The following is a 25909-nucleotide window of genomic DNA, read 5'->3' as shown; positions in this document are numbered from 1 at the left end:
AAATGGCAAAAACGGAACCCTTATAGTTTCGTCATGTCCGTCTGTCCGTCTGTCCGTCTGTCCGTCTGTCACAGCCGATTTACTCGGAAACTATAAGTACTACAGTGATGAAATTTGATGGGAATATGTGTTGTATGAACCGCTACAAAAATATGACACTAAATAGTAAAAAAAAGAATTGGGGGTGGGGCCCCCCATACATGTAACTGAGGGATGAAATTTTTTTTTTCGATGTACATACCCGTGTGGGGTATCAATGGAAAGGTCTTTTAAAATGATATAAAGTTTTCTAAAAAACATTTTTCTTAAAGTGAACGGTTTTTGAGATATCAGCTCTCAAAGTCGTAAAAAGTATGTCCCCCCCCCCTCTATTTTTATAACTACGGGGTATAAAATTCTAAAAAAAATAGAGGTGATGCATGCTAATTAACTCTTTCAACGATTTTTGGTTTGATCAAAGTATCTCTTATAGTTTTTGAGATAGGTTGATTTAACTGTAATTTACGGAACTCTTCGTGCACGAGTCCGACTCGCACTTGGCCGGTTTATATTGGACATAATAAGTAAAGAAACCAATATTTCAATAGAAAATTTGATGTTATGTTTGAAAAAAATTCGCTTAGACACTAAAAATCAAGAACTAGCTGATGACTTTGCAATGACACCATCGAATGTTACCAAAATTTTTTTTAAACATGTGCTTATATTAGCAAGTGTGTTGCGTCCATTCATTGTGAACATAGATAAAGAATTAAATAGAAAAACCCTGCCCATGGCATTTAGGCATAAATATTATAACGTTAGCTGCATTATTGACTGTTTAGAAATCGAGGTGCAAAAGCCATCTAAGTCAGTCAACCAAGCATTAACTTGGTCTGAATATAAAAAAGCCAATACAATTAAATATTTAATATCTTGCACTCCAAATGGATTAGTGAACTACATATCGCAAGGATTTGGGGGCAGAACAACGGATACATGCTTGGTAGAATCGTGTGATTTTGTAAATACTTTAGAAAAAGGAATGGTTGTAATGGCAGACAGAGGGTTCAAACACATTGAACAGTTTTTATTAAAGTCTAGGGTTCAATTAGTTAGACCTCCAAGTGTACAATCGGGTGGAAAACTAAGTAAGGTTGAGGCTAAGCAAACGAAACAAATTGCTAGTTTAAGAATACATGTGGAACGTGTGATACGGCGTTTGAGAGAATTTAATATGTTAAGACCACATGCATGTGTCAATACAAATCATGTAAAAATATTAGATGATATTATTACTATAGCATGTGCTTTAATTAATTTGCAAGATTCTCTAATTAAATAAAACTTCAAATGATGCCTTGTTTTATTTATTATAATTATTTTTATACAAAAAGTAACATGAATATTAAACCTAGTATATCCATTATTATATCAAAGTATAAACAAAACCTAGTTAGGAGTTGTTTATACTTTGATATAATAATGGATATACATTGTTTTGCCAAAATGGAACCAAATTGGTTTCTATAATATTTACAACAAATTTTTCATCATAATCAACATATAACATTTCAATTTTCTTGTTTTCACTAAATTTAGGATCAGCTACACAAAATATGCACTTTTTTAAATCAGCCAAGTACATCTGAATTTGGATTTGATAATAATATCTTTCAGTAGTTTTCCCATCTTTTATATAATTCATAAAAGTTTTTGCACTTGTAGGGCACTTAATTTCTATTATGTATTCTTCACAGATACCATCTGGTGATCCAGCGATCATAGGATATTTTGAGTTCAATATTAGCCCACACGTTCTAATTGTTTTCTTTAACTTTCGTTGCAAAATTTGCCTCACCGAGTCTTCTAAAATCCTTCCTCTTCTCATTGCTGGTGTGTCTGGTATCTGTCCACCCATAATTGTTGATATTAATGTGCCATCTGGGGTCTTACAGCGACTTACTTCGAAAGCTCTAGATGCGGTTATTCGGCCATACCGCAGTTCATACTGTCTGCTTTTGTATTGATTTCTAGTTTCTTTTTCAACTTTTCTGATAGTAATATATGGTATATTAACATTTTGAATAAATATTTCAGAACATTTTTCTTTAAATTTAAACAAGTTGATGCATTGAAACTAATGCTGTATCTGAAAGGTTTGAGTTGGGCTGATATTTTAATAATTCACAGTCCTCAATTTTTCTTTTACTTGCTTCCTGTAAATACTTTGCAAGCACACTCAAATTCGATGACAAACTAGGACAGCCCTTGCACATTTCTTTTGCAGTTATGCATTTAAGACTGGTACCAACTTGTGACAGTTTCGACTTTTTCCAATAACACTCAGTGGACGTGCATGACGGCTCTTCACTCCTGCGATGAATCCACATGACAAACGCTATGGCATGCTTGCAACCGCCATGGGAAGCTACGCAGTCATGGCACTCTAAGGAACAAATCAAGTCCTCTTCTTCGTCAATAACTAATGTCACTGTGTATAGTTTGGAGCGCACTTTATGCTCTGGACATATTTTACATTTTACGGTGCAAAGTTTTCCGTCACGTTTTAATTGCACGTAGCTAATTGCATCATCCCCGTATGATGCACGAGATGATCTGAAATTATGAGAAGTGTTCCTTACATGAGAATACACATACATAACCTATAAACAAAATGAATTTACATATTTATATTGTAACTTTTGTTGAATGGTTAAAAGTTTTATTATATTGCTGTACTAACAGTACAGCAATATAATAAAACTTTAATGAAGTTTAACTAATACTTACAATGAAGTTTTGGTATTCCGGAATTCGGCAGAGCAAAAATTGGTATTATTTGCGAAAAACGCACCCAACATAATAACATCGACTTTGGGCAAGTTACTGCTAGTCGCTTTTAAAAACCCTGCTTCCATTGTCGTTACCAACAGTTTCTAGTATTAGTATAGTATAATTAAGTAAGAAAAACGAAAGAAAGTAAGAGAAATAAATGAAAACCACAATATTATTACGACCGTAATGATAATGAATATGTCAAGCTAATGTCAAGTTGTTTTGTATTGCAACATACGACGTCACGCGCTCTCATTGGCGTTCGTTGTCACGTGACTGAGGACTGTATTTTAGGAATTTTAAAGTTAAAAAATATTAAATAATCGTGATTTATTTATTCAATTTAATTAAATTTTAAGATTTTTAGATATTTAGCTACCATAAAAAACATAAATTTTCCAAATATTTTCTTACTGTCATCTACCCTATTAGCGAGTGGAACATTCACGGAGGATGGAAAGATAGCGGAGATGCCATAACGAAGGTAGGTCAGGCGCCTTCTTGTAGGTCAAGCAATTCACAGAAGGCGTAATGAAGCTAGAACGACTTTCGAATTCCTTGTGAAATCAAAACCAGTCTATCAATGATTGGACTTGATTAATTGGTAATTTTATTTTGAAAATAATGGGCGTGTTCCATAGAAGGCGGAATTAGTAACGTTCCTCGTACCACGAACACCCGCATTTTGGCGCGCTACATTCTTAGGAGATTTTGCGTTTTGACATCTCCACTGCTGATTTTGTTCTCCATGGGAACATTAGATACATGTTTGGTCCCCTTCCTTCCTACCCTGTGTACCTGCACGTCACATGTCTCCATGTCCAAGCTAATTTATCGTTGATTTATCGCTGTTACCCAATGGGCCGGAACCCTTTATGGGTCAGAACTACCGGCGGAATAACAGTGATTGTGGGACGCTCGTGAAATGACCAGTATTATTAGCTTTTTGATTTCTTGGATTAGTGGTTTATTGGTTAGTCGTTAATTGGTATTATAAGTGTTAAATCTTTGATATTCATCAGAGAAATAGAAATCAGACAATTGGCCATTAATTAATGATATATTAGGCTATGCTTTTTTAGCAACATAATTGTTTAGCAACCCGGGTTAGGTACGGTAGGAATATTTAACAATTTCATTTTTGCAGTTCTATAATAAATATTGCTTGGCTGAAAATGTTCGTATGACTTAGTTCACCTTTTTGCAAAATAAAGCTAACAATCGCGACCACGAATGTTAATCCTTTATTTTATATTGTTGACAAATACGCCTAAAATAATCATTATTCTAAAAATACATCCTTTATAAATATCAACAACCTGACATAAAACTAACCCATCTTAAAATAGCCTCTTACTTATTTCACGTTTAAAAATTGCTTCTATCGCAAGCAATTTTGCCTTCATCCCCGTCACACCTGTCCAATGATATTCGATACTACTCCTTGCCCCGTCGCCGCTTGTTTTGAACATCTGTCTATTTTCCTAGCCGTCCTGTTATTCTCCATCAAAAAAATTACTTTTCTTTGAAAACAAGTGGAGGTGACAAACATTATATTTTTCTTCGGAGAAATATTTTTTGCGTCGTCACGTACAGTTTATTGCGTTACCTTTCAGAATTCGTAAGATGTATTTTTTTTTTTCGAAGAAAATTTTCGTCTAGGTCATACCGGCGTGTTTCGTTGTGTTAGTAATGATTCGCTGTCGTATCAATGTCATAAGTTTTTTTAATGAATAATTTCGGTAACAATGATAAAAAATCTTAATTGTCGAAAAAGTACAGGTTACGCGAATTGTATTTAATACTTATGTATTTTCAGAAACATTGGACAGACTTCAAAAATAAAACCGAAAACAAATAAACATTTCAATACAGAATCACGATCAGAACTTGAAATTGTTCAGCTGATTAAAACTTTTTTATTTGTAAGTATTTTTTAAAAAAGAACACAAAAATTAAAGCCAAAATGTTTGCTTTAATTTAAATGTCAATATTTAATACTCGGATTCCATAAACAACCTTTTATAAGTAAAATTGTTTCTTGGTTATATGAATCGAGAATCACCCGTATACTCTTTTCCTCTCACCCAGGTAGGAGGGAGGGGTGAAAGGAACAAATTGTTTGACAAACTATTGCGAGACGAACATGAGATACGACAAGATATTCCCAAATATTTCGACATAGTTCGGGCTCGTACCAAATGCCGTTATAACAGCTCTGAGGACCGATTCACACTGAGAAACCGAGGTATCGATGTTCGTCTTGCTGTTAATTTAATTATTGTTTGAAGTTCAAAATGTATTTTACGTATCTTAGACGATTTCTGTTATTGGATCTGAAGTGTAGAAGATTTTTATAATTCCGATATCATCCGCAATATAAAAAAATGGATGCCTTTCTCTTATTCATGCTCCCGTCTATGTCTTTTAATTTTATCTGTAGATCAAAATCTTAGGTCTTCTTTATTGAGAACTTAAGGTGAAACAAACACTTGATTTTAGCTACAAATAAAGACTGAGAACGGCAAATAATGTTATAACAAAGCAAATAGATTTACAATATGTCATACAGGTCGACGGTCGTTTGTTGCGAAAGTAGCCTACAATACAATACAAATACATTTTACTCTATAAACGATGGTGATGTTATACTAGAACCAACCGATGACTAGAATGTACTCTCTATTCCAATATGGACAATACCCCAAAAACACGGTTTTCGCTTACTATTTGACACACGCATTAATATAATTTTAGAGGCGTGACGAATGACGGAAGGATATATCGAGTGACAAGCATTCATTGCTATGCTTTGAGGAAACGAATTTATGTTGTACCGTGACCTGTGAGGTAATTTTGACGTGCTTATAGGAAAATCATTTTGATTTTGGTTGCAAATAAATTCTTTTTTTTCTAAAATACCCCTGTTATGAACTCTTGTATCTACACTGCAGACTAAACTGTTGGCCCATAGTTCGCGTGATCGTTCACTTACAGTTCATATTGAGATTATTTGTAAATCAAATCAAACCTTTAGTCTTTCTGATGTCAACCAGACTCCCGATCGCTATAATGTGCGCACTACCTACTATCTACTATCCTACTATCTCCACATTAATTTATTAGCCTGATCAAACTATCCACCGACAAAAAGTTTGCAGTATAAGGAGGTTCTAATCCAATTTAAAGACAAGTCTAGACTATAAAGCAACAAAAAAATCCAGTCTGTGATACTAAGTGCATTCAAGTAATAAATGAAGGAATATTTCTTGACCCCCATTAACTAATTACATGAAAAACCGTTGTACTCTTAAAAGCTTTTATTACAAAGTCTTTTGAGTAAGGACTTAATGTCATTAATTTGCGGAAAAGAATGTCTTCGTATTAGAAGACTCGTAATTTTTATTACAGAATATAAAGAGAAGTTTGTGCTGCTTAAAATTGAAATATATAGTACAGTGTTACTTGAAACTATGTATAACTGGATATGCGGTACTATAGTAGGTACAAATATTAATATAAATTGTCAAAATCAGAAAGCAGTCAAAGGTTTACCGAAATAGTCGCTGCCAAACGACAAACAAATAAAAGCAGGCAAAATCGCCCGCTTAAAAATAATAATTTCCAAAACATAAAAACATAGCTCAAGACAAAACTGTATACTCTATATGTCCAAAAGTCCAAACAAACTCCAAGATCCCATGACATATATAAATACTTATACAGTACCTACCAAAGATTGCTCTCACACTTCCCAACAAAAGAGTCGAAGCTTTAATCGCACAGTGGTCAACATTCTACTCCAAATACAATACAAACCCGGAAACTGTATGAAAATGTTCCCTTTTCGACACTCCGTCAAAGAGACCTATCAAAGCGGGTTTTTGTTGAAAAAAAAAAGTAATTTTGATCTATAGAAAAAGGAGTTGCCGCCACAAATGTTTTGTTCCACAAAAACGAAATACAATTTCTTGATAAGTGATTCTCAAAAAACAAAGGCTTTGGAGAGAATGGAACAGAAATGAGTATTGAACTTCGCACTTACTTATGATGAGTTTTCAAATATGAGATTCTTTCACGATATTTGCTTTTGCTGTGTTTATGAGCGCTCTATCTTAGTAAATGCGGTCATACACGTAAAGGTTTATGTTACGACACAATATCATGGCTATTTTCCTTGAAGATTTAAAGCAAAGGTAGAGGAAGGATAACTTATAGCTACCCACCTACGCAAAACGTTTTGTTAGGATCAAGCTTCCTAGTTTAAACATAAATCTAAATCCAGAGAGGCTTGTACACAGATTTTCATGCGAAAATCTTAATCTAAAGAGTTAGAGTACCGTACCCATAGCGAGAGGAATCGTCTTATGATAAAACAATGAGGAAATCAACCTTTTCATGCTCGATAACCATCACGTTTGACAACTAGCAAAAGACTCGTTTATCACTTAAATCTATGACCAAACAGATCAGTCGTAACCTAAATAAAAATATCAAAACTCAGAAATGCACAATTCTTCTGGGATTCGAAGAGCCGATTTGGCAGAAGTCAGTGTCAAACGACCTTTAAAGGTCACAAGGTCAGCTCACACCTGACATAATCCTCTAGGCACTACCCACGCTACATGAAAACCGAGTGTAAGTCAAAATCGAGCAGAAGATTATGATCGACTCATCAGAACTTTGGTAACTCCGTGACCTTTTGTTTGAGACTTAATTGATCAATTTAATTAGCGTGTCAAAATTGATTAAGCTCACTCACTCTTCACAGCGGATCTTTAATTTTTTGTCCAATTACACCAAACAAACTATTATTATTGCAATTTTACTTCTAGTTAATAAATGACTTGGTTGAAGGAAATCTAATCATAGTTATAGGTACTTACCACGTTTTATCTGACCTTAAAGCTGTCACAAAACGCAAGCTTCAATCATTGCACTGTTTTGTGACCCACAAAGCCACCCCCAAGCAAACAAACCCGGCACACTCAAGCCCATAGCAACCCCTGAATCTTGTCACAATCCAAATTCATGCACACTAAATCTCCCAACCAAAACAACGAAATAAACGACACTACTAAATAAAAGCACAAAAAAGAGTTGTCACTGTAACCAGTAAACCACTATATCCTCGAAATCAGCATAACGGCAAAACACCCAAAAGTATTCGCCAAAATAGTGAACAAAGGGCTTGTTAGTATGAAAACAATCGCGACCAACACTCATGCATCACTATGTCGGCCACAACACGTCAACAGGATAATAATCACGTATGATTCTCGAATGTTCTGGAAGAGACAAATAAGCTAGACGATGTTTTCGCAGACATTGTTATGTTGCCCATAATTTGCGTAATAGATGGTCGTAAAACATAGATAATGCCTGTTATGGGTGTATTGTCCCTAGAATCTGAGGTGTATGTATGTATACTTACTACATATACAATGTACATATTTTCGTGCATGTAGATAGTCTGGTGGGCTATGAACTTAAAGACTCTTTATTTAATTTTTGTACTGATCTGTTCTGGAATTGGTACAGGATATTCACAATTTCTATTACCTCAATTTTCTGCCATTTCCAGATTATATTACCTACTTACGATTTCTGAGCTCAATATTACGAAATTAAGTAATCCAGACGATGTTATATCATCAATTTACTGAAGAAGTCTCTCTCAATTAAGTTGATTGATCATAGCGGAGGCATTATGAAACCTTTTAAGCAAGTTCTCTTTGCACTTAACAACTTTAAAAGCTGATCGCAAACTTGTAATGTATCTGCCAGTAACTAGCATAATAAAAACTATATTTTACTTGTATTAATATTCTAACTCCCACTGGGGTCTTGTTTTCAGTCTTATCGGATCGAGCTGAATACCAATATTTGACAGTGACAAAACTTCAAGACCCAATTACTGGGAACACGACACCCTTAGACTTGGTAATTAATAAGACTTGTTAGACTTTCGGGTGTCCTTATTAATGTACTGTTTTCTTATTGAACATTATCAAGTGAATTTTCATTCTGGAGAGAGAATCAGACACTTACTGGCAAAAACACATCCATATTCATTATTCATATCATTTAGCCTCCTTTTGATGGTTGGCAATTAATTTTTAAAAGATAATCTTGTTTCCCATGAAATATTTCAGTCAGTCTGATGCCGGCTAAATACCTTATCTTTCATGATCTCCTGATTCTAATGATCTTCATACTGATTTACAAGCCCATACAAACGATTGGCACACTAAAAGTTTGCAGTCAGCGGGAACTGTCAAGGTAATTCTTACTAATATTCCCGTAAACCTGATTAACATATCTTAATTAATATAATAAAGTCGTAACATTTCCTTCTAACAAGTTCCTTCCAGTTTTCCTAGTTCAACTACAGGGCAGCGAGCGGAAACAGCGACAGGCGATCCGTCGCGGCAATATACTCTGAAGGGAGACAAATAGGTCGCAAAATTGCCATTTACATACATAAATAATGAGTAAATATATACCGTGTGTGGTTTTATTTTCTTATGGACGCTGAACTAGCTTTGAAAACGAATTATGGAGATTCTCCGAGGAGTAGGTATATATTTTTTGATATTATTTTGTTTTGTGTTTTGCTGTTGTATTTTGTTTATTCATTTGTGAGAGTCGTTGAAGGTTATTGGTGGGTTTGTTTTGTTTCGTTAATAAATATTTAGGCAATTATTTAATAAATACAGCAGACAGAAATAAACACACTGCAGACTAAACTGTCTTCCGACACATGATACGAAAATTGGTTTTGGTGGTTCAGTCGGTCTGATAGCAGCTACATATCTGATCTTTGTAAAGTGCTTACTACCATTCATGTTTATACCAATTTATGAGTACAAATAAACTATCGACCGACTGAAAGTTTGTCTGTGTACTCTAAATGTGAAATAAATAAAGCTATTCGTACAGTCAGCAAATAGCGTAAAACACATTAATTTGCAGGTCAATAAAAATAACCCTCAATCCAAACAAAAGCGAAAAACGTCCGAGTGTCATTTTAACAAAATACTATCTAAATAAATGCAATGGAAACACAATAGGCATATAGGAAACAATTGGTCCCATAATTTATGTCGCCACAGGCTACGTATATGGGTCACGCTAGCTCGACGCACACCAATGGGAAAAACACTTCACTCTTCACTCATTCGCACACACACACACACATTACTTCACACATACAGCCTACCCACGTTCTGGGAAACGATTGTCAGTGGAACCGCGCGCCTATACGTGCATACGCAAGCGTTTGCGTGTGTGAGTGAACTATTTGAGTACGATCGTATGAAGTGAACGGTAGGATTGGTTATCTGTGTTGTGGCTATTTGCATGTATCATTTTCTGTTGTAGTCAGCTCTGGACTAATGTAATGATGGCGACAAGGACGGACGGTTCTCGGCATGAAATCAGATGACATCGCAATTTCGGGTTTGTAAGTAGGTATTGTTGGGTATTGCTTATTTTTATTGAATTGGTACGTTAATATAGGAGCCTCTTTATTGTATGACATAATGTGACTTATTGTAGCCAAGTTAAGGGGTTTTCACCTCGTTACTGCTTTTCAGCCCTTTTAAGAAAAAGCTATTCGTAATAATAGTAGCTATAATAGTGTATTATTCACCGACTAGGTTAAGTTCTCAATTTGATCTATGTACCGATGTACCTATGTATTCATGTGTGTGCGCAATTATCTCATGTTTGGCAGAAGCGATTTTGATGCTATTTTCAACATGGAACTTTTCAAAATTTGGAAAAAATTGTTTTAGGTATCAGTGGCGAGGCGTCCTTATAAGCCGATTCCCATCGGCTTCCCTTTCGAATTTCAAGAAAGAAGCATAGGTATAAGTTATAATATAGGTATAGGTATAATTAATATAATCATTTAAACCACACAATTTAAATATGTAGGTATAACAAAACGCCTACCACCGTAAAAAAATTGTCTATAAATTACTTGAAACATTTTGCTCCTACTAAACAAGCCACGGCTTCCTCCTCCATACAAAACTACGCTTGCGTGACGTCATCCACGCCGCGCCGCGCGATGTTCGCGGCATAAGGGCGAGCGGTAAGCCGGCTCACGGAGCGGGTTCCAGCCAATCAAAACTCGCGAGTGAACGAGAAAGAACGCGTCAAGAGTAGAGTAGCTATATCTGTCTACGCGCGAGTGACAGCGCTTACAGCTCTCAAATATGTAAACAAACAAATCAGACAAATTCACTCTCATTCTTCTTATTTTGTTTTAGATAATACCATTAACAATTTGTTCTTTGTACTACTTAATTGAATTTATTAGTGTGTGTATCATTTATAAATAACATAGTTCGTGTGTGTACAATAGTTATTTTACGTTAGTTTAAGTGTTTTAGTTACATTATGTCAACATAGATGGCGTTGTGCATTTTTATGCAAATCCTGAATCGCGGTGTTAAGATTCTCCGCGATTTAATGACGCTACTTGGGAATTGATAATTTTTGTGTTCACCAAGTACATAATTTTGAATAAGTGGTTGGCAGTATCATTACTCCCTACTAATCACCGCAATCGCACCGTGACCTGGTGGTACTCAGTCAGTACAAGTACAGTGTGTGTAGTGAAAAAAATAGAGGTACCTAGTACCTACGTTGAAATGAATGAGTTACTTTGATACGCAGACAGTTAGCATCAGGTTTCTTTTAAGTGTACCTACTTTTAAAACTTAACTAGGATAGCATTTATCGCATTAGACTTTACCCGTTACCGACAGATTATTTACTTTAGGTAGGAACTTATTTTTCAAGGTTAAGTTTTGAGAATAAAAACGTGTTATGAAACTCGGGCACGCCGCTCGGGTGAATTACCTACCAATAATACGTCAATATTAAAATTTGTAACGTCCTGACGGATTTATGAAACACATACCTACGATAACAATGGCTAACAGGCCGTTGTAAATTAAATACTTAAAAGGTATTGTTGTGCCAACTTTTCTCAGATTCTAGTAGTTAATATACCTAACTAAAGATAATAAAGTTTTATAGATATTAATAATCTGCCGAATTCCTCGAGAAAACATGTTCAAACTATCAGTCTCTCAGTCAGTGCTAAAAGGTGGACTGAGAAATTACCTCCATTACCTCTCCCCCCCATCCCTGAGTACTCCCCCCCCAGTTTTTTTTTGCTGCGGCTTCCCTATTTCATTAAACCACCCTTCGCCACTGTTAGGTATTGAAAAGTTAAAGCAAAAGACAAAAAAAGCAAAATTCCTTAAACAAAATATAAAAAAATATATCTCAAAATCTACATCACAAAACGGCTATCTCTTAGCCTTTTATCGGCAAGTCTCAGACAAAATACTCGAAGGCTCGGACCGATTGGACTGAACTGAATAATATTTTCTTCACTGTATAGATTTATTGACGGTAGTTTTAAAAGTAGATTTACATACAGATCTGATAGAAGGAAATATAAAGTGCTTTTCGTTATGTACAAAGGATTCTCTGCTTTTATTTTTAGCGCTGAATTATTGATAATGAAGCAGTTTTATGTAAGTATTATATCTGAGCTCAAAGCAACTGTATCTGCTTGAAATGAAATGAATTCGGATGTTTATTTTCTATAGCTCAGATTTAATTAAGCATAAAAGATCTATATTTAATGAAAACATTCGTTTTGTTAAAAAAAAAAACGGAATGTTTCACTCTATTCGCATGCGATTTTAAGTGTACATTGATCGTATAAAAGTTCAATCTAAGATAATGATAAGATTGGCCACGAACACACCCAAAATCATGCACCCTGGAGAAACCAATATTACACATATCTTTCCCAACAAAATATACATACCCTACGTACAAAATGTGTAAAAAATAAAACTGCAGGCTTGAATGCAAAGCAGTGCATCGCGCGTTCCATTGAGTGCAAGTTGCAGGAGTCAAGTGCAACCATTGTGCGTCCCACAGGAACCAATCTGCCTCACTGGCTGTGTTTAAACTAAACGCCTCATGAGTTTTTGAGCGAATTCGGAGTATGTTTTAAGGTAGTGTTAAAAGTAGTGTTAAGGTAGTAGTTGTAATCGTGTGAAGAGTGAATGTTTCGAAGCCAAAGCCAAATACAGGGTTCTAGGTAGTAATTTGATATAGATCTCCTTTATATTTAGGAAGCAGATAATGAGCTAGTTACTTAATAACAGTTAAGCCGATTTTGATAAATCATGTCTGAAAATCCGCTGGAATACCAGATTTCATCAGAACAAATCAATTCATCAGTCTAAGAACTACGTTTCCACAGACACGAATCGCAGTCAAAGACCCCTTTTTGCGTCGGGGCTTAAAACAAATTGTAAACTCACAACGCAACGGTAATATTTTCTAATAATTATTTTATTATTTGTGGTTCCCTTTATTATTATTATTATTCTTTATTGTACACAAAAACATTTAAAAGACACACACAACACAGAGAAGACATGTACAAAGGCGAGCTTAACCCAGAACTGGGTTCTCTAACAGCAAACCTTAGAGCGATAGAGAGATGCGATAGGGAAGAGAAAATTTAAAGTACACAACATTAAACAAAACAGAGGTGAAATTACATAACATAAAATATATACCTATAAATAAAACATAAAATATAATAAATAAATAAATACATACATACAAATAAGGTCATGTTGACAGGAAATGTTCTTTAATTCGTCTCTTGAAGACATCTAACGATGTGCTGTCACGTATACTGTGAGGCAGAGCGTTCCAAAGCCTCACAGCGCGAACAGTGAAGGATCCATCATAACGGCTCGAAGTATGAGGAGGGATACGGAGTAAAAGAGATGAAGAGGAGCGACAGGGTTTGCCTCTAGGAACAAGGAACTCAAAGCGTTCCCTAAGATAATTTGGAGCGTTGGGATTGTGAAGAAGAGAGAAGAGAAAAGACAGAATATGAGCATCTCGACGCTGCCGAATTGGCAGCCACTTCAGCTGGCTCCGGAATTCAGACACATGGTCGTATTTCCGGAGGCCAAAAATGAAGCGGATGCACAGATTCTGCAGACGCTCGAGTTTGTTAAGAACAGACATCGGCATAATCTAAAAGAGGGAGAAGAAGCGACTGAGCGAGAGTAATTTTTGTTGAAAAAGGCAGGAACTTCTGGAGACCAACTTTCTCTATTTAAGTTTCTCAAATTAAAATTTTAACACAGTTCGCACATACATTTCGTACATAGATTTAGATAGTCGAGCAAGACATGACTTCTACATGAGCGATTAAATCGTTCTCCCCAGAGTAATCATTCAGTCAACTTAAGTGAATGTTCAGATCGTTCATTAGTTCAATCGTTCGTTCACTGGCCCGATCAATGTTCACTCGTGCGATTGCTGTCGCCTCTTTAAATTCCATTTTAAAATATTATTTTTGAAACGAATATACTATACATAGATATTTTATATGGTTGTTTAAATTGCTTAAGTAAATATAAAATAATATTATAAACGCGAAAGAAACCTTTCAGTCTGTCTTACCAGCTTTCACGACAAAACGAGTGATCTGATTTAGGTGAAATAAGAACAGATAGTTGTCAGCTTGACTAAGAAAACTGTTGCAGCCTTTTTATCGTCCCACTGCTGGGCACAGGCCTCCTCTCACACGGAGAAGGATTGACAAAGAACAAGTGCTACTTTTTATCCAGTTGCCGAAAGTAGCTCACAAAGGTAACAGAATAGAGCAGCCAGTATATAAATAAAACATAAAAGTAAATAGACTCCAAACGGACTATTGCCAATTTTAATATTCCCTTTCATAGCCAAAACAAACGCTTAATAGAATTGACATTTAGGCACGAAAAGCAATCGTGATATTGGCAACGAAGAATAATACTAATAATGGCTGAAGCTGGGTCAAAGAAAATCATATTGAACTGGGAACTTTGTAAGACGGAAACTTTCTTCAATATAACGAATTATTGGATCTCCGAAGACGAATAATCATATCGGACTTTCTCCGAATATATTTTTTCGGGTCCCAAAATTTTGTGTTCCGGTAAGATTTGATTTTTGTACAAATTGAATGATATGCTTTGTATGTAATCCTAACTTGTATTGAAAATTATTTGACCGTTCTTTTGTGACGTTTTCTCATGTGAATGCATACCCGGGTCGTGTTCTAGGATATTAGTTTAATATGAGCGCTCATTTTTCAACGTCTGCTAGTTTCAGTGTTATTTTTGTGGTTGGTTATCTGTTGTAAAGGATCTTTTTAAATATTCTTTCTTTAGTATTATCTAGGAGAGAAGATTATTTTGTCAGCAAGTGATGATGTAACTCTTAGACCCCGTTGTACTAATATACTAAAATGAGAACCAAACCATAACCAGCCGTGTACCTGCCACCCATTGGTCGGCGATTTGACAACTGAAAATGATTCGGTTATCGTTAAAGTCATATAGTGAAACTCACCATTAATGATGAAACCAAGCTGGTATTTAAAGGAAACAATGCAATAAATGACTGGCCACATGAACAAAAAGTAAACAATAAAGGTAAATACTTAAATAACTTACACGATCATTTAAAACAGTAACTCACACGCACGCATAACTCGCACGTTCATAATTAACTTCGAACGTTTGAAAGCAATAAATATACTGGGAGTCGAAATCTCGTTATGAGGGCCGAAACAACAGAATGTTGGGGCCTTAGATTCAGCGAGAAAATAGCGTGAACAAACAATTGAAAACCTACCGTAGTCTGTCTTAAAAGCGGAGTGTCATTCATAAAGTTATGAAGTAAAAAATGTGCCTCTGAAATTGTTATAACTGAAATAAATATTTATTATTTAAAACAGCTTGGAAAAAATGAGAATAAGAGGAAGGACTTTCGAGAAACAATTAAGTTTTAATTTGGTTCAGCCTTATCACTTTTAAAAGAAAACAAATACATTTTAATCCAATTACTGGCTGAATAAACATCACCCACCCCTACACCTAATTACTAAACAAGTTTTAATCAACCGAACTATTTGGAGCTCACCTCCGCACGAACACGCCGCTAACTTCGTGGCCCGACTCACAAAACAGCCGTATTTAATCAAACATTAACTGTAATTGTATTATGCTTGATTTATGTTCCTACAGTGCCCGTTGAAAAGTTAATCAACTAAAAGCCTTCTTTTACTTCCTAAATTAAGAAACGAGTTAATTTATGGCAAATTGAACAAGTTCGCGTTTTTTTTTTCTTTATATCTTAATTACGCTAGTTCGAATTCGAATTCTGAATTCAATTAGTGGATTCCATTTCGTGCCTGCTTTTTGTCTGGACTCGAGGTTGATTTATTAGAAAAAGTGGGGCCAATAATTAATTTGTATTTTTATCTGTTGCCGTAGAAAAAATAAATTGGATTGTTACTTCATAACAATGAGAACGTTTGACTGTGAACAAAGCTATGTTTTTTGTAACAGATTTATAAAGAAACTCATTATAAAGTGCAGCCAAACTTGCTTCACATTTAACTCACAACTTTTTCGTTGAAAAACATTTAAATTTCGAGCTGTATGACCCAAATTTTTGGTCCACAAACCTGGTTACTAACAGACCTCTTAAAAGTAGCACAAAAATAAAATAAATAAACTATTATTATTACTTACCGGTTATCCAAAAGATGAACAGACAAACACCGAACCACAACGTCCCCATTTTCATGTAAACTGTCTCATCACTATGGTGACATCACAACACTTCCAAATTCAAATTATTTGCTCACATCAGACCGGCCGTGACGTCACAGCTTCCAGAATGTTCCAACACCTGAAACAAAGAACATAGATTTTAATTAACGAAGGGTTCGTTTGCGTAAATTACACGGAATATCTTTCGAAGCCGGAACTATTTTGGATAAATATTTTAGAGTTAGCACACTGTGAACTTTTAGTCGGCCGATTTTTTTAGTATGATTAAATCAGTATGAAGTTGAATATAATGTACGCAAATTACAAAGATCAGGTATCAAGCCGGTAACAGACCGACTGAAAACTTTGATTGGACTCAAGATTTTTTGCCAAAAATCGTGTCAACTGTCAGCCGACTGTTTTGTATACAGTGTGGTACTCTTAAGGCCGTAAAATGTTTGTTCAAAATAGTTTATTAGTTATAAAAGGGGCTTTCAATGTTTATTTTATAACCGGCCAAGGTTGTGGGTTAGGCGGGATACATTTTACTGCCCGAAGCTCTATTTACTGGTCAAAATTTGTAAGCAATAAACTCAGTGCTAAAAGTTGAAAACTTAATTTTTATATTTTATTGGGTAACTAGTTTTGTCGAGAATACTACCAGTTTTTATGTACATGTTGTTTTCGTACGAGCATATGTACACATCCCATCGGGCCTTCAGAGTGAAGGAATAGTGAGTACACCTGTGTCTGCGCAAATGCTTGTGCACTATAATATGCGCTGCGCAGTTGGCTAGTTTCCTTATATGAGAACAACCGCCGTGGCCGATAATGAGCTTGGAGGACGTCATCAACCGTTGGGCATAATTCTATACCAATATGTAATAAAACCCTTCTTTAAAAATATCATCAAAATGTATTTCAGTCTATAAACAACCCTCAAGCTCTCAGTTCCACGAAATTAAGTCTAAACTACCCATTAGCCGCTCAATAAAGATATTTTTTCTCTCCCAGCAGAATCTAGTGGTGATTAATAGTAGCTCACACAGTCTTATGGAAATTCTAAAGACTGAATTACATCGTTAAACCTCTTTATGTTTCAAATGCATTAATGTTGAAGTAAGAAAAACTGTTGAGTATATTTTTTGTGCGCTATGAATGCTTCTTAGTGCTGTTTTCAAAACATTATGTAAGTGTTTAGAAATAATAGTGGTGGTTGCATTTTTTTAAACATTAATTTGTATATTACTAACTTGGACATGGTTTTATTAGGTATATTTTTTGTAAATACATATGAACAGAAAATATTTCTACGTAAGTATGATGCTTGAGATTCTCGTAAATGGCATCCAATATCCCTAAAAGTCAAACAATAAAACAATTTACAGATTGATAAATTGATCGGCACAGCTACGTGCTACGCCGTAGACTAGACTACGCTGCTACGGCGTAGCCACTGTATGTAAATGTCAATATGCGTCTCAAAGTGAAGTAGACGGAAGGAGCAATTTCGTCAAACCAATATTTTGGTCCTCCCATCCTACTACCTTAATTGGGTATAGGCTTTGGAAATTGACCCGGGAGACTGCAACCATTAAGGGTTGCATTAATATGTAGCTTCACTTACGAAATCAAAATTGAACTGCGAAGTAGTGATAAATTGTCACAGTACAACTTGAAATATTGTTAAAAAATATTTGGAGCTTCGAGACGTTCATAAAAGTCTAATTTAAAAATCTATATTAGTGCCTTTAATGCAAAAAAATAAATCAAATTGTATGGTGTTATGCTAGTCCTTTTGCCTTCTAAAAACCCATCGAAGTCCCCTTCGAAATACTGAAGTTAAATCTCATTTACCAAGCAAAGCTGATATCCAAAAATTAAACTGTTTTACACAATTAACAACTTTCGATAAGTGAAATTAATATTGACTTGAAAATTAAGTTATTATTAACGTTAAGTAATTAAATCGTTTATTACGCATCTTATTTTCACTCTGTTGAAGTTTCGAGATTTATCTATGAGAAGGTTTAATAATATTGAAAGCTGCTTCGAGGGGACTTAAAATTTATTTGTGTGCACTGGTATATTTTAAATTAAGTTAATAATTTCTTATTATGAAAGTCGGTGTTTATTTGTATGTGTGTTTGAACATGCTGATCTACTGCTGTGACCTGAAAAAATATTTCAGTGTGATAGAGGTCATTTATCGGGTGAGGCGGTACATTTCTTTTCATCCAGGTACGTAAAGTCACTTTCCGCGAAACCACTGGCAGAACCTATATGTCAGGAAAACTACTGCAATCAGTACCATATTTTGTTACTATGACTAACTCTAGGGAGAGACTGTTTCTAAATGCAGATTAACATGTAAAGAGTTTACACTCCTACATACCTGATGTTATCTATGTATAAAATTCCCTCAAGATTCGATAAAACCGAGCAAAACAACTTAAGTATACCTACATAAACACCGGAACACTTTTCTCATAATTTCATATTAAAATCAGTAAAATGTTTGAACATCGCGCGACGTAATTCGGCAGCCTTGTACGAACATAAATGATTGATCACCGCCCAGAGCGAGTGATAAAAAATGTACCCCCACTAACATACCGAGTTGCCGACGAAACCTTAGAGTATTGAAGGAAATGCTATCAATTTAATGGCGGCTGATATAATCGATGTTTTTTGGAAATGTAAAGAGAGTATTTTGGTTAGATTTTTTATTACAAAATAGACATTAAACTACAGGGTAAACTGCCGATAGTTGGTCTTTTGGTTGATCAACACTTAATTTTGAAGGTAAATGAGAATACAATTAACCTTTTTCGGTCTGTCTAATATCAACCAGATATCTGATCTTTGTAATGTCAATTTATCTGCCAACTAAAAGATTGCTGTGTGTGTGTCTCTTACCTACCAATAAATTGAGACACGAAATTAACCCACACAAAACTACCACAAACTAAGACAAGAATCAAGACACTATTCACACAATAACCATAACATCTCATTGTCATCACTCAATAAAGATAATAAGCACTAAAACGCCCCGTCTCACCTTGAACATAAAACGTATTGTCTACCTCCAAATCGGTCGCTTAACTGGTACACAACTAGCATTTACGACCTTCGATCTACATTCAAGTAAAAGCGATCTACCGAAGCATAATGTAGCCAGTAGCGGCCACTCCACAAAGAATCCTGCGACTCGAACTGACGACAATAAACCAACCGATATTGAGTCCACACAATACCCGGGTCGGGCATAAAAACCGGGTATAAACCGGTCATAATGCCCGGGAAAGTTAATTAAATAGGTCCGTTAGCTGGCACGACATTTTTCAATCGTTCGTTGAGTGATGCCTGAATGTGGATGCTGGATTGTGGACCTTTGCGGTTTCTTCAGATAATTGGGTGGGGTTGGGGCCATTTTTATTTGATATGTTTTAAGTCGTCTGTATGAATGCACTGTTAGCAGTTTCCGAGTTTTACTTTGAAAGAGAATGAGTCATTTTCTTCGATGGGAACTGCTAGTATTTAACTGTTTCCAATCTTTGTACAAATCTATTAAATACTCATATCATAAAAACGCATCAAAAGTCAAGGGACTTAGCATAGCTAATTAGTCAAATGAAGTCCGATTTAAACGAGCTTGCACGGGTAAGAAAAAGTATTTTAACACCCTAAATCTTTCTAAGAAAATAATCCCAATACGAGGAAAAAACAACAAACAAATCAACTTTAAACTTTTCTCAGAAACGGCTGTATAATTAAAATGCTTTCGATTCTTATAGCTCGGGTCTTGCTTACCCAATCTCGTCGAAAGTATGAGACCAATAATGCCTTTTTATATAACTCCAACTTTATTGAGTAGATTAAAAGCCTTGGAGCGAACTCGCTTGACCAGACACGAACATCGACGTTTTAATAACAGTATTATAGTACTCTTGTTTTACAGTTCCTTGTTTTTTATCGATGTTCATTTGGTTTGTGAAGTGTTTTTAAGCTTATTTTGGTTAATCAATCAATACGTTTCTATCACTTTCGATTCGTGTCATGTACAGTACTTAAGGAGAACCAACATAAAAAAATTCTAGTAGCTACACCAAAAACCTCAAAAGTTATTAGATGTATCTGGGATGGACAATTGGAGAGTTCTCGAAAATCTTTTGAGGATTATTTCACTATAATAAATTAGCCTATAACAAACCGTGGTGATTTTCATCTCCATAACTATCTCGAAGGAAAAGTTACATCATTAAAATGCAAAAATCTGACAGAATAAATAAGGGCCAATAATCCAGCGCTACTAACTCTTCTACTTACTAAAAGCGCATTTCCAAAAATGCGCTCTCAAGACCTTTTAACGTGTTCCCTTCAAAGCTTTGATGCGACTTCATTTACTGGTTGCTTAACTAAGCTAAATTGGTAGAGAGTACCCCTCTATGTTTCATAGACCTGAGGCACGGAGTAAGGAAAGATGTGGAGATGCTATAATGCAGGTAGGTCAAGCTCCTCCTTTTAGGTCAAATTCGTGATTGGGCATGACCAAAACGATCAGTTACGTCAACGATTTTTGGTATAACAAACCATGGTCAGATCCAAAGAAGGCGTATTAAAGCAAAAACAGCACCGTTCTTCGGTCACCCAAAGTTTTGGAGCGCTACTTTCTTAGGCAATTTTCCATAATGGCATCTCCACTAGTCATTTTGTTCTCCATGACCTGAGTAGATTGGTCATGATGTCGCACCTCTATTGACCAACTCTTCTGGACTTCATTACGTCTTGCTCTTTTGAATCTTTTTAAAAAGGCTGTACTTCATTTAGAGGGTAGTTTGAGGGCGGGGTTTTAATTAAAAAGCTGTCCTGTTGCTTGCGTGGGGTTGAATCTCTGAAATTAGTGTTTGAGTTTACCTCATCTACAAATACATAGAGTAACTTTATTACAATATCCCGTAGGTAAACAATTGGTAATAAAACTGAAGTTTATAAGAGTGATAGAAGCGAGAATTGTTCATGGTTGACGAGTTCTTTTGGAGGTAAAGTAAATAAATAAATTATAACTGCTATTTAATACAATCACTGGACATTTCCTTTTTACATTTCCTATCCATATATGCTAGTATTAGGATACAAAACAAAAACTCTAGTTTGGCAACAATTCTCAAAATTGTTAGACCCACCATGAACACTTAAAACAACCTAGACATTATTAAGGTTGTTAACGCCATCTACCAGATTTAAGTAAAACTCACGGAGACGTATACGCCACCTGCGTAAAGCCATCGAGCGACACTAGGCGGCGCTAGCGGCGCCCGCCGGCGCGCGAGCCGCGCGCCCCTCACACACCCTTCTTCTTCGGTACGACGTAGCAAGATGGTAGTCGGTTCACCATCAACATATCTAAAATATCTTTGTACTTAACTTTAAAGTGTTTTTCTAAATATAATAATTTCGACTTAAACTAAATAAAATTGAATCATTGAAGAGTTCCTGACCAAACCTGTCCACACACAACAACACACTCAACATACTGGACCTCGAGCCGAATCCGAAGACATAGCTTCAAGAAGAAATTCTGGAAGTAGGCAACCAGCAGGACTGAAGAAACGGTCAGGCCATTCAGTGTTCCTATCCAAACCCATCCTCAAGGCCCATTTGTGCTAATATCGTGCAAAATTTCAGTTATCGTGTCGTGCGTGCCTCGCGGTCGCGCCGGTATATGTACCTACTTGTGTAGCGAGCGGCCCGAGCGTCGTTATTTCGAGTAACAGCAAACTAAAACTGTAAGTACTTTTCTTCTGTTCTCTTGTAATCTCCCAAAATGTCATTTGATGAGTGTAAAGATTTCATTAAGAAAAGGGGTGTGGTTAAAGGAAAATTAACTTTATTCGTTAAATACGTAGAATCGTTAGTAGACGTAGAATTATCAGAATCTCATAAGATAGCTTTAGAAGATCGTTGTAACAATATTAACACACTATTAGAACAGTTCTCGAAAATTCAGGATGACATAGAATTTCACCTACAAGATTCAGAACTAGACTTAGAAAAACAATTAATTGAAAGAGAAACCTTTGAAAATGTGTTTTATGACATTACTTCAAAAGCGAAAAGCATGCTAAAGAGTAAAGATAGTAGTGATAATAATGCGATTGAGGTCCGCAACGGTCCGCAGACCTCAAGCATTAAATTACCTACAATCACACTGCCCTCCTTTGACGGTTCATTTGAACAATGGTTAGAGTTTAGAGATACCTACATATCACTAATTCATAATTCAAAAACTATAGATAACATACAAAAATTCCATTACTTGCGATCCGCGCTGACTGGTTCTGCTCGTCAAATAATAAAATCGTTACAATTTACTGCTGAAAACTACTCAATAGCCTGGAGTTTATTGGAGAATAGGTTTAATAATAATAGATTACTCGTTCAAAATCACGTTAAAGCTCTATTTTTAATGCAAGGTTTACACAAAGAATCTGCATTTCATATTCGTAAGTTGATAGATAACGTATTAAAAAATATTCGCGCTCTTAAAGGTTTAGATGAGCCCACAGATCAGTGGGACACGTTATTAATATTTCTAATTGTGTCAAAAATGGATTCTACCACCGAAAAGGAGTGGGAGAACCATAAGAGCGCACTTTCCAAATTACCTAATCATGAAAACAAAAAGTTAACCTTAAATGATATGATCATATTTCTTACCGATAGGGCGGACATGTTAGAATCCATTAAAGGTACGCATGATTCGGGTAGGCAAACATCTGATGGTTCTGTAAAGAAACCATCATCCTCCAATCAATCGAAGTATGCTAGCTCTCATAGCTACTTCGCAGCGCGCAATAATAACAATAATTCGTCAAAATCGGTACAAAAACCTAATGCGCAAAATGATTCAAAACGTTACCAAAGGTGTAATATGTGTAAAGAGAATCATTCGCTATATTCTTGTAGCAAATTTAATGACCTTCCTTTGAAGGACAAATTATTATTCGTAGATGAAAATAAACTTTGTAAAAATTGCTTGCGGGCTGGACATAACGTGTCTCATTGCTGGTTCGGTGCCTGCAAACAATGCAATCGTAAACACCATTCGCTTCTTCATGACGAGTGTTGTGATAACGACAGCTCATGTAAATCGGTAGTTGCGAACGACGCGCGCGCGCCAGCGGCGTCCACGCCAAGTAGCGAGTCCAAAGCGACAGGTAGCGGACACAGTACTGCGCTACACAGTACGTCAACTCCAACGCGTCAACGAGTTGATAACAATCCCTCATTTCAAGAACCCGTTATTCTTTCTACGGCGTTAGTAGAAATATTAGATAATGATAATAAGTATCATACTATTCGTGCCATTCTAGATAATGGCAGTCAACATTCTTTTATAACAAAAACATTATGCGATAAATTAAAAATTCGTTTGATACAGTCCACAGTACACGTCGCAGGAGTAGGTAATTCGGTAACCCAATCTACACAATTGTGCAAAGTACAGTTACGATCTAAAAATAGGGAATTTAAAATGCATTTAAATTGTCTTGTCTTGCCTTGTATTACTGCAACTTTACCTTCTGTCGATCATAATATCGCTAACTTTATGATTCCGACTAACGTATCACTCGCTGATCCTGAATTTTATCTCGCTAATAAAATCGACTTATTAATCGGCGCGGATATGTTTTGGGAACTTTTGAATGAAGGATTAATTAAACTTAAAAACGGCCCATACTTACAAAACACTAAGTTAGGTTGGGTTGTATCTGGTGCCATAAATGGTACTAAAGGTTCATCGGTTAAAAGAGTTCAATGCAATTTTACGCACACATACGACAAACTCGTGATAAAAACGGTCGTTTCTCTGTGCGTATCCCACTACGCGAATCAGCTGATCAACTCGGCGATTCGTACCAACAAGCCGAGAGTCGGTTCCTCGCGCTTGAACGAAAGTTAGGTCGGTGCACACCGAGCTATAAAAAGTTATATTTTGATTTTATGCGTGAATATTTAGAACTCGGTCACATGACTAAAATAGATACATATCCATCTCCACATTATTTTCTTCCGCATCACGGTGTGTTCCGAGAACATAGTACATCCACTAAACTGCGAGTAGTATTTGACGCTAGTGCAAAAACTACTTCCGGGCAATCATTAAACGATATCCAGTTGATTGGCCCACCCTTACAGAATGATTTATTTGCCATTTTATTAAGATTTCGTCAGTACACATATATTGCCTGTGCAGATGTGGAGAAAATGTACAGACAGACATTAATCCAACCCGACCAACAATACTTACAATTAATTTTATGGAGAGAAAACCCGTTAGATGCGCTCGGTGTATACCGGCTTAATACGGTTACCTACGGCACGGCGTCCGCGCCATTTTTAAGCATGCGATGTTTGAAACAGCTGGGCTCGGACTGCGCTGATAAGACGGTCGCTAATATTATTTACCAAGATTTTTATGTAGACGATTTGATAACCGGATTTGATGATAAAAAGGCATTATTACAAGTTTGTGATAAGGTTTCGACTGTGTTACAATCGGGTTGTTTTGTTTTACGAAAATGGTTGTTTAATTTTGATTTGTCAAGCGAAAATACAATTAAAAATTTATCTCTAGGCGAGTCCTGTCAAAGTAAAACACTAGGTTTAGGTTGGTTCGCGAATACAGACGAGTTACACTATACAACTAAACTAAGTTTAACTGGAAGTCATGTTACTAAGCGCATTATGTTATCCGCAATATCACAAATTTACGATCCGTTGGGATTATTATCACCTATTATTATACTCGCAAAAATATTGCTACAGAAATTATGGACGTATAAACTGGGATGGGACGATCCGGTCCCTCATGATATTTTAATTAATTGGAAAAGAATTGTTGACAGTCTCGACTATTTGAGTGAATTACGTATACCACGTCAGGTTATAAATAGCAAAATGCAATATATAGAATTGCATATTTTCACTGACGCCTCTCAAAATGCCTACGGCGCGTGTGCGTACGTGCGTATGTACTCTGATGATAATAATACCAAAGTGTCCGTAGGTTTGTTATGCGCTAAGTCGAAGGTCGCTCCGGTCAAACCTGTAACTATACCGCGTTTGGAATTATGTGGGGCATTATTAGGTGCAAAGTTGTACACAAAAATCATAAAGTCACTTCGTTTGAATTTTACTAATGTTTATTTCTGGACTGATTCGACTATTGTGTTAGGATGGCTAAGAATGTCACCTAACACTCTTAAAACGTTTGTGCAAAACAGGGTAGTTCAAATTAACGAACTCACTGGTAGTTTAAAGTGGCTACATGTAGGAAGCAAATCCAACCCAGCTGACTTAGTGTCACGCGGGTCACGCTGGATGCGTTACGCACTACTGATATTTGGTGGCAC

General features: G+C 35.9%; 2 protein-coding genes and 1 non-coding gene across 3 annotated transcripts in view; 1 reads left to right on the top strand and 2 right to left on the bottom strand.

Annotated features, from left to right (window-relative positions):
- Positions 1-25909, bottom strand: part of LOC135116759 (uncharacterized) — a 152163-nt gene that overhangs the window by 69299 nt on the left and 56955 nt on the right. Inside the window, exon 2 of the mRNA XM_064034301.1 lies at positions 16467-16626. Within this exon, the coding sequence (XP_063890371.1) occupies positions 16467-16521 (55 nt within the window). The 5' untranslated portion in view covers positions 16522-16626. The remainder of the gene's footprint in view (positions 1-16466; positions 16627-25909) is intronic.
- On the top strand, positions 34-1356 carry LOC135116694 (uncharacterized). The gene is made up of 2 exons (XM_064034095.1): positions 34-39; positions 485-1356. Exons 1-2 carry the CDS (start codon positions 34-36, stop codon positions 1322-1324), a joined length of 846 nt encoding a protein of 281 aa, XP_063890165.1. The 3' UTR covers positions 1325-1356.
- LOC126054125 (uncharacterized) lies at positions 1334-3156 on the bottom strand. Its single transcript, XR_010276427.1, has 2 exons — positions 2773-3156; positions 1334-2598 (listed from the first exon to the last, which is right to left on the bottom strand). It is a non-coding gene; the product is annotated as an uncharacterized LOC126054125 (transcript).

Source organism: Helicoverpa armigera, chromosome 4, assembly GCF_030705265.1.
Source record: "Helicoverpa armigera isolate CAAS_96S chromosome 4, ASM3070526v1, whole genome shotgun sequence".
Taxonomy (NCBI): domain Eukaryota; kingdom Metazoa; phylum Arthropoda; class Insecta; order Lepidoptera; family Noctuidae; genus Helicoverpa; species Helicoverpa armigera.
This window is presented reverse-complemented; position numbering and strand designations above follow the sequence as displayed.